This window comes from Bombus huntii, chromosome 8, assembly GCF_024542735.1.
Source record: "Bombus huntii isolate Logan2020A chromosome 8, iyBomHunt1.1, whole genome shotgun sequence".
Classification (NCBI taxonomy): domain Eukaryota; kingdom Metazoa; phylum Arthropoda; class Insecta; order Hymenoptera; family Apidae; genus Bombus; species Bombus huntii.
Window position 1 is genome coordinate 14,313,585 of NC_066245.1, and position 15,062 is coordinate 14,328,646.

General features: G+C 37.4%; 1 protein-coding gene across 7 annotated transcripts in view; it reads right to left on the reverse strand.

The window, feature by feature from the left end:
• The window catches only part of LOC126868692 (uncharacterized), a 41,835-nt gene that overhangs the window by 2,164 nt on the left and 24,609 nt on the right, over positions 1-15,062 (reverse strand). For 4 of the 7 annotated variants that reach the window (XM_050624450.1, XM_050624454.1, XM_050624452.1 and 1 more), the window contains exons 2-4: positions 12,777-13,054; positions 7,516-7,635; positions 1,649-3,592 (exon numbers count right to left, since the gene is read on the reverse strand). In XM_050624450.1, coding sequence (XP_050480407.1) covers positions 1,649-3,592; positions 7,516-7,633 — 2,062 coding nt within the window. In that variant the 5' untranslated portion in view covers positions 7,634-7,635; positions 12,777-13,054. Of the gene's footprint in view, positions 1-1,648; positions 3,593-4,314; positions 4,801-7,515; positions 7,636-8,948; positions 10,489-12,776; positions 13,055-15,062 lie in introns of those variants that run through there. The other 3 variants (XM_050624455.1, XM_050624451.1, XM_050624456.1) reach the window with 3 other exon arrangements.

Here is a 15,062-nt window from a genome sequence, read left to right on the forward strand (position 1 = left end):
AAATCACGGCGAAGGGTTGATGGATCATAAGGGTGGAGATTTTAGCTCTCTCAATTCGAAATGTTATGAATGGTAGAAATCATGTTGCACTATTTAATTTCTTATTTCTAATGCATGTCGTAAGTAAAATATTATCTCAGTGTTGTATGACAAAATTAAAATTCTTATAACTTTTTAAATAAAATTTGACCTGATTAATTTCTTGAATAATAATTAAAAAAATATCTAATATATGGTTTTTTCATTTAAAACCTATACAGAATCAATTTATACTAGTGAAAAAGTAAAGACGAACCGATTTTGTTGAATGTTTCAAGTGCTATTTTAATGTTGACAAGATTTCGATATCGAAAATTATTAAGATGTTTTATCGTGTTAAAAGTTCGAAGTACATTGTAAAGATTTTAAGGAGTCGTGTTAAACGATATGATAATGTTAATATCGAAAGATTTATAAAGTTATTTTGTTTCTGAATATTGAAGCTGTTAAAGAACGTAGAGAACGTTGAATTTTAAGAATATTTAAAATCTCTAATCGCTAAGTTTGTAATCTTTTTGTTTATCCTTAAATTGATTAAATTGATATTAATCATTCTGGTTAACGATTGGAAGTTTTTCTTTAAATACAAATAATTTTAAGAAACGATGCTAACGTTGATGTTTGGAAATTTCTGATACATATACAATCGCATTTAAAGTTTGAGACGTGTTTTCAATTCTAAATATAAATATATATATAAACATAAATATATTTACAAAGACATTTTATAGGATTTTAACATGGGGTTAGTCTTGTTAAAAGTTTAAAGCGTCTTTGTTAAGTAAAATACCAAGATTTTTTCAATTTAATCGTACTAACTTACAGCAGATCTTATATCGTTTTGTAATTGGATGCCGTTTGTAATGTTAATATTTAAGAATATTTTAATGAGACAATTGTACAACGAATTATTTATCTTTCCTTAATGTACTGATCGCAAATTGTGCTAAAATATTAGAATAGATAATGTTCCGCATACTATCTTTAAACCAATTAAATATTAATTAATTTACTGGTGATATGATATGTTATCATATAATAGTACTCCACAACGAACAGTAACAATGTTACCTTATATATTAGATAATAATTGTTAATCTATTTTTACTGCATCCGAATGCTAAAGTAAATAGCACGTTAATTATAATTAAAGTTAAATTATAATTAAAGTTAATGTAATAACAGTCTTTAACAAGCATACTTTTACACTAATACCTAATTGCTATATATTAGTTTATTAGTATATCAAAATACAGGTATTAATAATTTATCTCCAGACAAACTCTGTTACTGTAAATTTTATAATAAAAAATACCATAGATTACAGATTAATCTATTTAAACTAGAAAATAATGTAAATGCTCTTTTATAGATGATACACGGATCTGCGAAACGCACAAATGGAGACATTGCAAAAGATACAATTATAATTATGAATATCGTTTAACTAGTAGAAATCTGAACACACATTTTCATCTCATATATATCCCCTCCCCCCACTTTTTGTTAGATAAACCTTGTATCACTGACACGTTGCAAGAAATTGCAAAGGATTGATAAGAGTCAATAGTATCAATAGTGGTATATAAATTACAAGTAAATCACTCACCGATGCTTCCTTTAGGACTGTCGCTTCCACCCACGATAGTAAACCCCAGCGATTTCTTCCCAGGACCTTTTTGAAACACGACTGTCAGGAACGTCGAAACAGTGTTCCTAGGTCTCCTTGGCAATGTACAAAAATTTGAAATGCTCTGTGATCCGCCATTGTCCACACTCACGATGGCCTTATCCGAAGAAGTGGATCTGTTGCATTCATTCTTTCTATCTCGATGATGCTTCGTTTGATGCTTTCTAAAGTGCGTACTAGGCGAATTCTCGACTATAACTCCATGACCATTTTCCATGTGAACGTTCTCGTAATCTACGCTGCTCTCTGTCAGTTTTTTCGGGGATTGGTCTACGGCGGAATACCTTGAGACGACGATGTCCACGTCGCCAGGACCATTCCCGCTTCCAAGAATCTTTCTAGCCTCGACCATACTTAATCCTCGCAGTCTTTTTCCATTAACTATCAAGATTTCGTCGCCTATCCTCAAGGTACCCTCTTTATCAGCCAGACCATTGGGTACTACGTGTGCCACCAAGTAACCTGGACTGGACTCCGCCGTCTTCGCGATGAAGATACCTAAACACTGATCGGAACTTTCCCTAGGGAGCTTCACGACGATGTTTTCAGTAGTGTAAGGTCTGTTTCTGATAACTGGAAGTCTGCTAGTCTGATAGTTCTCCGATCCTAACGAACCTTTACCGTCGAGCCTCTCGATGACATCTTTTTCCTCAGGCGACTTAGAACCATCACGATCCTGTCGATCTATCAGTTCGTTGTTCGCAGCTTGACAAATCTGCCCGGGAGAGTCTTCGAGAGTATTCGTTTCGGACGCATTTCTCCCGCAACGTCTGCCCTCATTTCTGCTACAGTAGATATCCAGGGTGGAAAACAGCCTCGAAGTTCTCTCTACATCTACGATAGAGGAAGAAGGTTTTCTCGGTGGTAGCTGAGGCGGAGAATTTACGGACGAATCATTGAGAGCAGTTAACAAGCCGGAAGCGCTGCTGCTGCACCTGTCGTCGAGCAAAGAGCTGGTAGCAGAGTCGTTATCCAGAATCCCAGAATCGTTATCATCCTGATCTTGTTCTTCATAAAGCGGATTCGTCCTGAGTTCCTCGAGGCCTGGCAGAGTACCGTACGAGAAGCTTCTCAGTCTTCGTCTTTCTTTGTCTTTACCTTCCTTCTTGTAGATCTTCGCTATTATCTTACTAGTGGAACTTTTTAGGTACCTGTCCTGCATTGCTCGAAACTTAGCGGCTAAACAGCTCGATGGCGTTATGCTATCGAATTGAGTACCATCTTTGAAAGATGGGTCTTCTAGACGGCTGGTAGAACCTTCCAAAACGTGATCGATCGACCGTTTAGGTGTCTGATGATCCTGAAAGAACTCTTTGCTCTTCCGCCATTTGCGATTCTGCTGAGCAGCGCTTTCCTGGTTGACATCTTTAGGTAAGTTTCCTACCTTTTGGCCAGCAGACTGTCGAAAACCTACGAAAGAGAAGCGTTCTTCTTGCTGCTTTCGATAAGGCAATCTGGTTTGTGATTTCGAACGTCTTTTTCTCTTCGCCTGAGTTTTCTCTTCTTCGATAATTTCTTTCAAATCAGACTCGCAGACAGATCTACGAAATTCGTTTCTAGTTAGGCCACGTTGGTCCAATTCGCACATAGAACGAAGCTGCGACTTCTCCGGATCTTCGGCTTCTTCCTGGTCTTCGTCGTCGGAATCTCGATCCTTGAAGAAGCTTAGTCTGGCGTTCTTTACGCGGTCCAAAAGAGGATTCCGTTTCTCGCAGACTCTCCGCCTCTCCTGCTGAATCCTTTTCTTATTCTTCTTGGTGGGACTCCGCTCGGTGGTCACTTTCGATGTTTGCACGTTGTAGCAGTTTCGTTCCGATTCCGAGCTCGACGATTTTCGGCGAGCCCATCGCACCGGAGACAAATCTACGAAGGGACGATGAAAAATAGACAAATGTTTGTTTAAAATTATTCAAGTAAACAAAAATGATTAAAGTCGAATATTGGAAACTCTATTTCAGAAAATTCTTTCTCGAGTAAAGTTATTCAGAATTCTTCATATTACTCTTTATCATATTCATAACGTTCATGAAACGTTTATCAGTACTATTTGCACCTCGATGTAATTATCAAGCTAACTTCGCTTTCAAAGTTCTGATTTTATTAAGATTTTGAATGGTAAATGTACAAGATGTGTAGAATATCTATAATTGTTGTACTTGTTTATTAATCAAATTGATAAACTATCGTGACACATTTATTTATCAATCATACACATGAACAATAAAAGTTCATGAAAGTATTGAATTACAATGTTTTATCAAAAAACAAGGCAAACTACTTTGAAGAATCACAGCACAACTAAAACTCAACATTGCATTAATGCAAAATTATTCTCTACAAATGCTAATTTATTTCTTTACAAAAATGATCTTTTTTTAAAAAGCTCACAACGTAATTGTTCAAAATGTAAAGCTATATTTGACACTGTCAAGAATTACAATTAACTGTTGTCATCAACGATAAAATCACGCTCGGTCACGTTCGATGAATCACTTCAGAAACAACCAACGTCGAAACGAACACTTAAAAATTCATTTTGGAAAATTCAAAATCTGTTTAACAGATTACACGACAATGGGAATTACATTTTAAAAACTGCTGGATGTCTACGATCCTCTTCGAATGGTCCACGTATAACAGTCTGTCGCACCAAACGTTAGTCATCCTTTTAAGGAAACGATAGATCTTTATTCAACGAGCACAAAACGCATGCGACGCGTTATAACTTGAAACTTCGTTTAACAGCGACAGTCGCGACGAAAATGATGCTTCTGCGAAGCATGACGTTATATGAGTTTGAACTCAGGCCTAAGACGGCGTCGTGCAGGATGTGTGGAAGGCAGGACATCCCGTATGAGCAATTCACATGAGTACTCTGCTCGGGTGATAGAAATAAAAATAGTCACACGAACCGAGGAAATTAGCCAGTCGAAGAAGTAACGGATGAGGGATCGGAAGTATGTAACGAATTTTACATAAATGAATCAATAAAATATTTTTATAAATTAAATGTCTTGAAAATGGCGTTTTTTGGTTGCTATTGATACCGTTAAATACATTGTACATATAAGCGATAAATTAATTCCTTTCTCTTTACAATCTCTATGGGAATTGAATAATTACCTCTTCAAACAAAAAATAATTGAAACAGAATTTTTAGTAGCTATGTATTGATATTTCTTTTTACAGTAGTATTTCGTCGACGAATAACGTAAAATTATGAACTGATATATTTTATAACGATATAAAAGTACGCATCCAAAAAATGTTTGACTGCGAAGATTAATATTATACGTAACGAATATAAAGGGAATAATTTCATAATATAAATTAAATTACATAAATGCTTGAAGCGGTAAATTTTTCCGTTGGGATGAAATGCTAGAGTAGGTTTAGCGAATTGCAGGAAGTATGCTTCACTCGATATCTAGTATATTTCTCGAGTATCGATGATAATGATAGAGAGCGAAGTTAAGAGTTGCACGGTAAATAGACCTTTCAGTTGTTCGATGGGATTGAAGAAAGAGTTTCACAATAAAAGAAAGAAAGGATCAATTTTGCGGCAAATGTAATACGACGAACTACTAGAAAAGGAGACAAATGCGATTTCACTCGATGCAAGCGGCAACTCGATTAAAACGAAACTATTAAAGCTTACTTCCTGTCGTGCAAAATTGAAATTCTGGGTACTGATATGTAACAATTATATAATTGTCTGTAATGTGATAACCTGTATTTCAGGAAACAGTATAAATTACACAGGATAAACTACAAAGCATTATTTGACAGATGCTTGATTTAGATAGTGTTACTATTAGATAGTAGTATTCGATCTTTCTTTTTCTGTAAAAAGACATTAGTATCTATAAGAAACTATATTAAGATAACGTAGTAAATGATGCTGCAATTCTTTAGGCTATGTACACGTATTACGTAACGTTCGTAACGCGTGACTCGACGCCACAAAATTTTTCCAGCATTTTCTCAACGGTGATTTAAATAATTTGCAGTTTCCCTGCAAACAACACACAATTACGAAATCTTTAACCACCAGTCGTTTTTGCCGCGAAGAAACCCGTTAACGTCTACGTAACACCGCAGAGTTGATGTCGGCCAGTAATGCCACGAGGTTTTTGTCTAGTATGCGAGCTGACTTCGCAAAATGCAGCCGTTTCCTTTCTTATAATCGACGAGAGAAGGTTGTTAGTCTTTAGAAAGTGTTGTGGCACCAACTAACGCGAACCAAGCATTCTGGTTACAAAAATTAACGAGACTGTCGCAAAAATAGTAATAAGTTGACCGTATATTACCGTCAAAAACCACAATGCTATTAACACAGTTGTTCATAGAAGCGCGTTAACTAACACTGTGGTTTCCGGTAAAGGTGTGCGTTCGTCGGCTACGTAAATATACATATGTAAACTAACAACCTCATCGCTTTTACGCAAAGAAATGCGCCTACTATTCCCATCATTATCTTGTGTTATCATCACGATTAATTGCATTAATTTGCCAACGACGTAAGGTTTCTCAAACCTTGTAGATAAGTCTGTTAGGTATGGCATTCTTCAAATAATCGTAATCCAATGTTGTCCAAAAAATTCCAGCAGGTGACTATCGCAAGATATATATATATATATATCTTACATATATATCTTAATATCTTATATACATATATATACAATAAAGTTAACTAAGAAATTAAAGTCATTCAGGACTCAGAACAGTTGCAGAAGCGACTGTTCTTCTATTTCATGTAGACTGAATAAAGAAAATCTTATCTGCCATGTTGACACGTTACAAATTTTCTATCATTAAAAGTACCGTACTGAATAATTTCAAAACCCTTCGAGCGACAAATAACTTCAAGCCGACATCCAGAAGAAATACAATATAAGAATCACAATTGCAATTTCTAACTTCTATGCAATGAATATTATTATAAAGTGTCGGATTATTAAGCTTATTAACGCATTTTCCAGCGCATGCAATGTGCGTTGCTGAGTTCATCGTGGCGAACGAGGTAAATCTCTCCTTTTTCGTAACCGAATACAGACCGGGTTCGTAAAAAGAGACTCTCGCATAGGTAACGAGGCTATGCAAAGTTTCTTTGCTTTCGAAAGCGACTTTGGTGAAGCGACACACGTCGTGACGATTATGACGACGTCATAAAACACACTTGTTACTATACCAACAAAATGGTATTCCGTACTATCACAGGAATTAACGTTCATAGAAAAATTCGTGAAACAATGAGACTCTTTTATATGTTATTACACGAGTGTTCGTGTAAGGCAACTTTGAGTAGTAATAACTATTCCTGAAATGAAATCCTGATGGTATGGACTCAATTTGCGTGCAATTTCCCAATGATCTTAGCTAATAACGCGGCATTAGAGTGAACAATCGCAGGCAATATCGACAGGCGATTTAAGTTCAAATTCCAAATGAGCAATTTCGAAGCGTAATAAACCAAGCTGTTGCGACGGAATCGCATGTGTCAAGAGGCATACTTGATATATTAGTATGCAGTATACGAATATAATTAAAGGTAAAGCATGCGAATGTAACTGGAGTTTTTTATTCGAAAAACATATGGCATATGTAGGTAGGTATTGATTATAAGTTACGTTTGATTTCGAGACGCGATCAGTCGCTAATTAACATCAGAGTATGATTGTAATTATTGTATTATATTGTATATATTATGATTGTAATATGAATGTAACGACATGTGTTGTTCTTAGCAATGTGGTAATTGTATCGATGGTTCTCACGATTCTTACCTCTGTACTGAGACGTGGCATGAAAGTGGTAAGATGCTCCGTCAAGGTCTTCATCGGCTTGAAGAGGACTTAAGCTTAAAAGTCTTGGCGCCTCGGCGTGGCCACGAAACCAACGCATTTCTGAAATAAGAAATTATAATTGAAACACGAGTTTTAATTTCGACTCCTATTGAAATTTGATGTAAGGTCCAATTATCGTTTCGAGGTGAGCAGAACTGACGGCACTATTGTATAAAATTGCAGAAACAGTTCGAATAAGAACAAATAATAATAACGCTCGCGCTATAACACAAAATCCTAAAAAAATTCCTAATTTTGCTGTTACAAAACTCGGTTTACTCGACGTACATTTTTTCTCTTGCAATCTCACACAGAAAATCAGATCAGGATAAAAAATGCGGAGCAACAACAGGTTTCGGTTGATCGCAATAGTGATAATTTATAAAAGTGAAACGGTTACACTTGCGGTGAATGGATCTCGCGTGAACGAACGGCGACAGTTTCCGCTGTGATCGCTGAACCGAGGCCCTTCTTTCCACCTCGCGGGTGCACTTGTTACCGATACCGAATACATATCGCGTAAAAGGACTTAATGGACAGGCAACCTTGGAAAAGTATGGAGGATGTTATAAATTATGAACTTTCTGTTTAAAATACAATTTGCTGATTCGAAGGATTTAATGGTCGATTTTGATACGCATAACGAAGATTTATGAATTTCAGAGAACTGTAAAGTGTTTTTTATTCACCAATGTGAATATGAATACAAAACAAGTGTTCCTGAATGTTGTATTAATACACAATGAAAGTATTATGTGTAGTTTTAAATACCAATACCATTAATTGTTATATGTTGTAGTTTGATATATTGCTTAGATACTTAATAGTATCTATATAATTATCATGGATCCTGAGCATAAAATATTACTTTCCGCCTTACGAAATTATCAACTTTATCTTCAAAAGCGATAAAGTGAAACACGAAAGTCGGTTAAATCAGGCCCAGAGATTCCTAAACGAATCGAAGCCATTATAACGGACCTAATACAAATCAATTAGCGAATGGTAGTAATTCTGATTCGCTCGATTGGAATTTATTTTTGCTCACCAAGAGACCTTGACTCTCGTTAAAACCGTTCACGCCGCGACAATTACACGTGGCTGCGCAAGGATTACGTAAAATTTCACAGCATCGTTGTATCATTAATTCAAGTTAATATCGATTTTCTTTAAAACTTGCAAAGTGCACAAACACTTCGTTAAATTATTCGTGACTTATCAATCACACGTTGATGAATATCGTATTAATAATCCTAATTCTTCTCGTTCTTGATGCAATGCTCAAATTCCAATTAATCCTATTTCTTACTCATCTGTAGTTTGTACAAGCTAACAAACATTATCTAATTGACCGTATGATCCAAAAATCATACCTGCGAGTTAGTGTACCGTGTATATACATATTGCGGACGTCGAATTCTACACTCCCAGTATCGTGGCATCAGCGCTGTTGATACAGAGATCGCTCAAAAGACGGGAAAAAAGGTTGGGTCATCTCGAAGAAATTTTCCATTGCCTATGTAGTAAGTACCGTTGCGAGCAACTGTCGATGATAATGCTGTCCTTTTTCCACCAGAAGAAGTATCGCTTGATCCTTCGTGATTCTCTGCCAGACGGAATCCTCACGGAGGCGTTACCGTTCATCTGCTTCTCGTAGAAACCGTAATTTAACCACCTCATACTCGCCGAAACGAAGCCGCGAACATAACGACTTCTACTTTAACGGTCCGCATAATCTCTCATGACAAATCATGCCTTTTCCGTATGACAGTCTGCGCTCAACGGACCGACGGATTTTGAGGGCGATTATCTTGTCACGGAAAAAGCGGTTATTGGAAGTATCATTATTTATTACTCATTGAATCGTACATATCGTTTGTGCTTGGAAATATAAATAACGTGTTTCTTACGTCCTGTTCTTATCTTTCTTCTAATGCAATTTTCATCTATAAAACGTTGACGAAGATATATACATAATTGGTTTCGTTAATTGGACCTACATAGATGCGTTCCATAAGCGCTTGTTGCTTAGAGATGCAAAATCTATTCTATAAAGATTTGATCGATTTGAAAGTTTACGGTGAAATAATTTTATTCCGTTATGAGAATCGTATACCATTATTTGCATTACAAAGGGGTCAAAAGAAAATGTAAAAGCATGCGGGATCGTGAATAAAGCGAAACGATTCGTTGCTCCTATGGAATTTGGAAAAATACGCAGCTAGCTAATCCTATCGCTTACTCTTTACTGCTATGAATAATAAAACACGTTTATTGGGGCAATCAGAACCATTTCGTTTTAATACGAAACATGTAAGCATCAGAGAGCCGCGATGCGATGTTAAAATTTTCACATCCGAAATATTTCATTACGACTCCTACTCTCACATTCCACCAACAGTATCGATTTCCATCGCATGATTTTCCGCGAATACGGAGTTGGCGTTACACGCTGAGCGTGAAAAGCGTCGGCTGCGACGCAACGTACATACCTCCGTCTCTACGAGACGGTCGCATAATGAGATGATTAATACTGCGAGTCTGAGTTATGCAAGGTGTTAATGCATCGATATTATGTAGATGCAGCTACGAGGAAACCATGAGAGAAAGAGAGGGAGAGAGAGCGGCGACTTTCTCCGATACAAATATGTATGCCAACGGTACCTTTCCGCTGCTCCCACGACGTCCGCTTTTCACTTTTCATTCAGACGACCGGCGACCATAAAAGATGAATCGGGGACCACGATCAAGGATGCCCGTCGTCAGGAGGAAGTTCATGGCCGTAAACTCGCGGCCCTAGAACACGCGGCCCGTGACAGTCGATCGATCGCGACTACCACCTCCGTAGGAAATTACATCGCGTGTTTAGCGAGCTGGATGCTAAGGCGAAGAATTTTTTCGAAAATTATATGGAACACGAACCAAGTTCACGCTCCAATTCGCCGAGGTTTTGATTGTTATTCCGGTGAAACTTAAGTGGGTATGTTTTGTATCTGGTTAAGGAATCACGGTATATCTCTTTCTTTTAATGGTTATTATCGATAGTCGAGCGTAGTCATGGGTGGGTGATCATAGGCGGGAAAGATTGGAAAGTCGCAGGTTCTTGAAAATTCTTTCAACGATAATTCTTTGGAAAGCTCTGTTACATTTCCTAGAGTCGTGCGCAAAGTAATTTATAACTGGATACTCATAAAAATCTGTTATCAGTTAGTTGAATCTTCGACCTCCAATCTTACAAACGAATGAATACCTAAATGAATCACGTGCACTTACGCACGAGTGTCCTTCGCTAAATTTCATGTCGTGCTTGAATCGTTATTGCTTTGAAGAATCTGGAAGCCAAACGTCCAGTTATCTGTGCACAGATTTATCGTTCCACCTTCGTGGCTGCTGATTCGTTCCACCCTCCGGTACTCAGTGTTAAAGTCTCTTCGATGTTCTCGATTGTAAATCTTCGTTGCACCCGTCGTAGCCGTTATCTTGAATCGATAAAACCAGCAGCACTTAGTTGCAGACTTCGCGATATGTTCCCGACCGTGATTAAACGCGGCCAAATGATCATTAGACGATTAATTACGACCTTCGTTTCACCGAGACTAATTTTGTATAATTTTTGTGGGTACGAGACATAGGATGGGAATGATTCTTCAGATTGAAAGCATACAAGGACAACCGGCGAAGTACTCTTATTATCTTATTTAATAAAGTATCGTAATCGTATTACTTAATCTTTTCCTAAATTTATAGGAGTTTAAAAGTTCTAGTTTTATAGATATGTAAACGGTATCAGTAAGTAAGTTTAACACAAGTGATAGTTTCTAATTTTAAGAAATAGTAGTAAGATTATGCAAGTGAAAACTCGCCGCAATCTTCAAAATGTCAGACCGCGTCTAAATATTACGAGTGCGTCATAGTTACCTCAGAGATAAACATTTAACACAACAAGTTCATAAAGTGAAACACTCGTTGTAACAGCGTTTTATGAAATTCTCACTTTCAACATCACAATAAGAAGCATGACAGTCTCTAGCGGAGCGCTAATAGCTACTAACTATAATAAAGAGTGAAATAATAGAAGGAATTGTTTAGAAAATATGATACACAGTTTGAAAAAGTGATCATACGATAATTTAAACGAATAACATATTTATTAGATTATATAAGAATACCCGTATATCATCGTATTCCTAAATTTTTTAAATGCAAGAACGCAAATAAATAAGTCGCGAAATTGATTTTACGGCAGTTAACTTTAACTTAGAATGTACTCGTAATCGGAGTGGTGTATATGCATAGCGAACACTCGAATCCATTAAGTCATTAAGTAATTTACTCGCCGCGCTTTCACTGATCTTCCAGTCAATTAAGTGAAACGCAATGACGTGATAAGGTTGAACGGAAACCAAGATAAAGTATGATTACACAAAAAATGGAATCACTTTCTCAGAAGCAGAGAAACTCAATGTTCCCAGACACATCAAACTGTCCACACGAACAAACACAATCACATTTCTTGCTCTTCTTTGTTTATCCGTAACTACATTTCTTGTTTATTATTCAAATTGCACGTTAATTGCAATGTTAATTGTTGAATCTCGATTTGATCAAACCCATGTTCCGTAAAAAGTTTTATAAAAGGAATCTGCTTTAAAAAGCAAGCAAATGAAAAGCGTTTATCGATGAATGGCTTCATGTTCGAATTAAATCGTTTTTCCACGGTTCTCTGTTGGTAGTGGCGGTCGCGACAATATCGAAGTCAAACGGTTTCTATGAGTCATCGATAACGTAGTCGATGAAAGTAGAAAGTGTTGGAAGGGACCTGGGCTTGGTAGTACCAAGTATCATTCCGAGAGACTTTCGTTTGGCAAAGTGAATCGTACTACCGGGTAATTGTCCTCGATCTATCGATCTTACGCGGCTGAAGCAACCGTAACTACGATTGCATCCTTATTAGAAACTGTTTCATCATACTTAAGCTTACAAACTCGTAACGTAAGGTGCTACGTTTTCCTATTCCTTAAGACACAAATATACGAAGTTTTAGTGAATGGCTGTTAAACGAATTCTTTCGAAACTAAGTACTTGGCTGTGTTCTAGAATACGGTTTTTAATGCTATTGAAAAGTATTAGTTAGGAATGTGTATCTATGTTAAATATTGTATACCCAGTAAACGAATGTTGTAGAAATGAATGTTCCTTACCTGTCGCTGTTTCATTAGCCGACGGCGATGTCTAACGCAGGTACCCACGATATCCTTCGGCCTGGTCACACAACGTGACCCACTTACTTGCGACAGCATTCGTTGCACGGACACACGCGCGATCGTTGGCGCGAGGTACCTCGAGGTACGCTCCCGTGCGTCGCGCGTGTTGCGTATAACTCGATTCTTTTGGGATGCTCGTCTCGGGAATGCTGATTGCAAACTACTTTCACGCCGAGAGGAATTCATCCAGCGGTGGTTGCAGCCGAAAATTCGCACTGGAAGACGCGATCGATTACTCGACTCGATGAATCTACGATGGTATATTGCAAAAGTATTTTTTTTGTAAAATATAACAAGCGTTTCTGATAGAGGTAGATGCTGTGCCATTTAACTTTTTCGAGACTAAAGAACCGTCCGTACACGTTGCATCGGTCGTGGCGAGAAACTGAATCATCTCGTCGGATGGAAGCTTCCTTTCTCCAAGAGTATAAACAAAACATAATGTATTGAGAGTATCAGCATGGGAATTCTCGGAAACAAGATAAGTTGTAATTTGAACATTAAGTAGCGCATGTCGGAGTTCTTCCTCTGCTCACGCTTTTGTACTACGCAAATTTCTAAAATTTCACAGATCGATTTTATTTTTATTCAAGTATTCTATTCCAAATTTGTTAAATCTCCTTATATATTTTTTTATATGTCTCATTCCTATATTTTTTCAATAAATGCCTTCCGCTACCATTAAAATATTTTCCATTTATTATACCCAATATTGTACACGAACTCGGTGCAACTGCAGTTGCTAGCTGTTTAACTATTCAAGCTATTTCACATTATTTAATGTATCATTCACCAAATTCCAAACTCAACGCGACTTCAACGTATTTTGTCGCAAGAAACAGAGATGCTGTTAAAGCTATCCGGATTCACCTATCGGTAACCATAAACATACAACTAATCTAGAAATTTTTGAAACGTATTTTATTTTCACGTGCGATTGACTCCCTCTGTTTGACACCGTTTTGAAAGGAGGATAAAAATGGGAGCGGAGCGTACGTGCCGCTCGAATGACACCGCATTCGAGAGATAATTATACAATTGTGCTGGCGGGCAAGCGTTTTCGCGTGGTCATTTCTACGCTTCGAGCAAATCTTCGACGAATCACCAGAACTATCCGAACGCGTTTCTGGGAAAATGGTCACACGAGGCGTTCGTTCGATAGATCCGCGACGTATATCATTGAGACCTTCGTCGTTAAGAGGCGTATTAACGATCCTTTGGACCAACGTAAAGGAGTCACAAAATGGCAACGAAACTTATGTGCGTGTTCGCGTCGAAGATAACCATTGCCGCGTTCACGTGCAATACGGAATCGAATTCGCCTGGCATTCCGATTGTGTTCGCACGATATCTCCGTATTTTCCGATTCGAGTTTCGATTAAAATTCATGAACGTTCGTGATCGGCGGCAACAGAAAGTTCGAGAACATAAGTATCGATTGCACGAACCACGCATAAAGCGTACAGAATTTGTCTGGATGTACAAAACGTTTTGTACATGCTGATTCATGAAGTTGTATAAATATTTGTCGTTAAAAACCGTAAAGAGTAGATCGTGCAAATCAGTATTGGAAAAGGTCGATGGTATATTTCTTTGGCTATATTTAATTAGTAAAAAAACGATACACGAATTATTCTGTACTCATTGGAATCTCCTTCAAAACGTTTAAATTAAAATAACCTCCTAAAATATTTTCACACCTTTACATTGGCAACTTTTATTCGGAAATTACCGCGAGTAATAAAAAGAGCAATAAATCCAATCATATTTCACTGACAATTAAAGGAAAACGAACTTTGGTGTACAAGCACTAGTACAGATACACGTCAACCAGGAAATCTTTAACGAAAGTTAAATCACTGATCGATTTCCAGTTGAACCGCGAAACTTTTTCAATGACCATAAATTCGATTGACTTCTCACTGCCGGATACTATTTCTCTCGATTTCTAACCTCGTAAACCAAAATGTTTTTCGATTTTATGCACGAAGGAGATCTTTAACCGAAGCAACGAATAAACAAACGACTCTCTTTAAAAATAACCACTCACACATTCGCTTCGCGAGAATCTTAAACTTTTCCGTATACCCGTTTAAAAATAGGAAAACGTGATGCGGCACCGAGAGAAAAGTCGTATTTGCAACGTCGCTACGCGCGGCTTATCGCATTTTCCATTCATGGAAATCGCATAAGTACGTGGCATGCATCTCGGTCGCGTAAGTG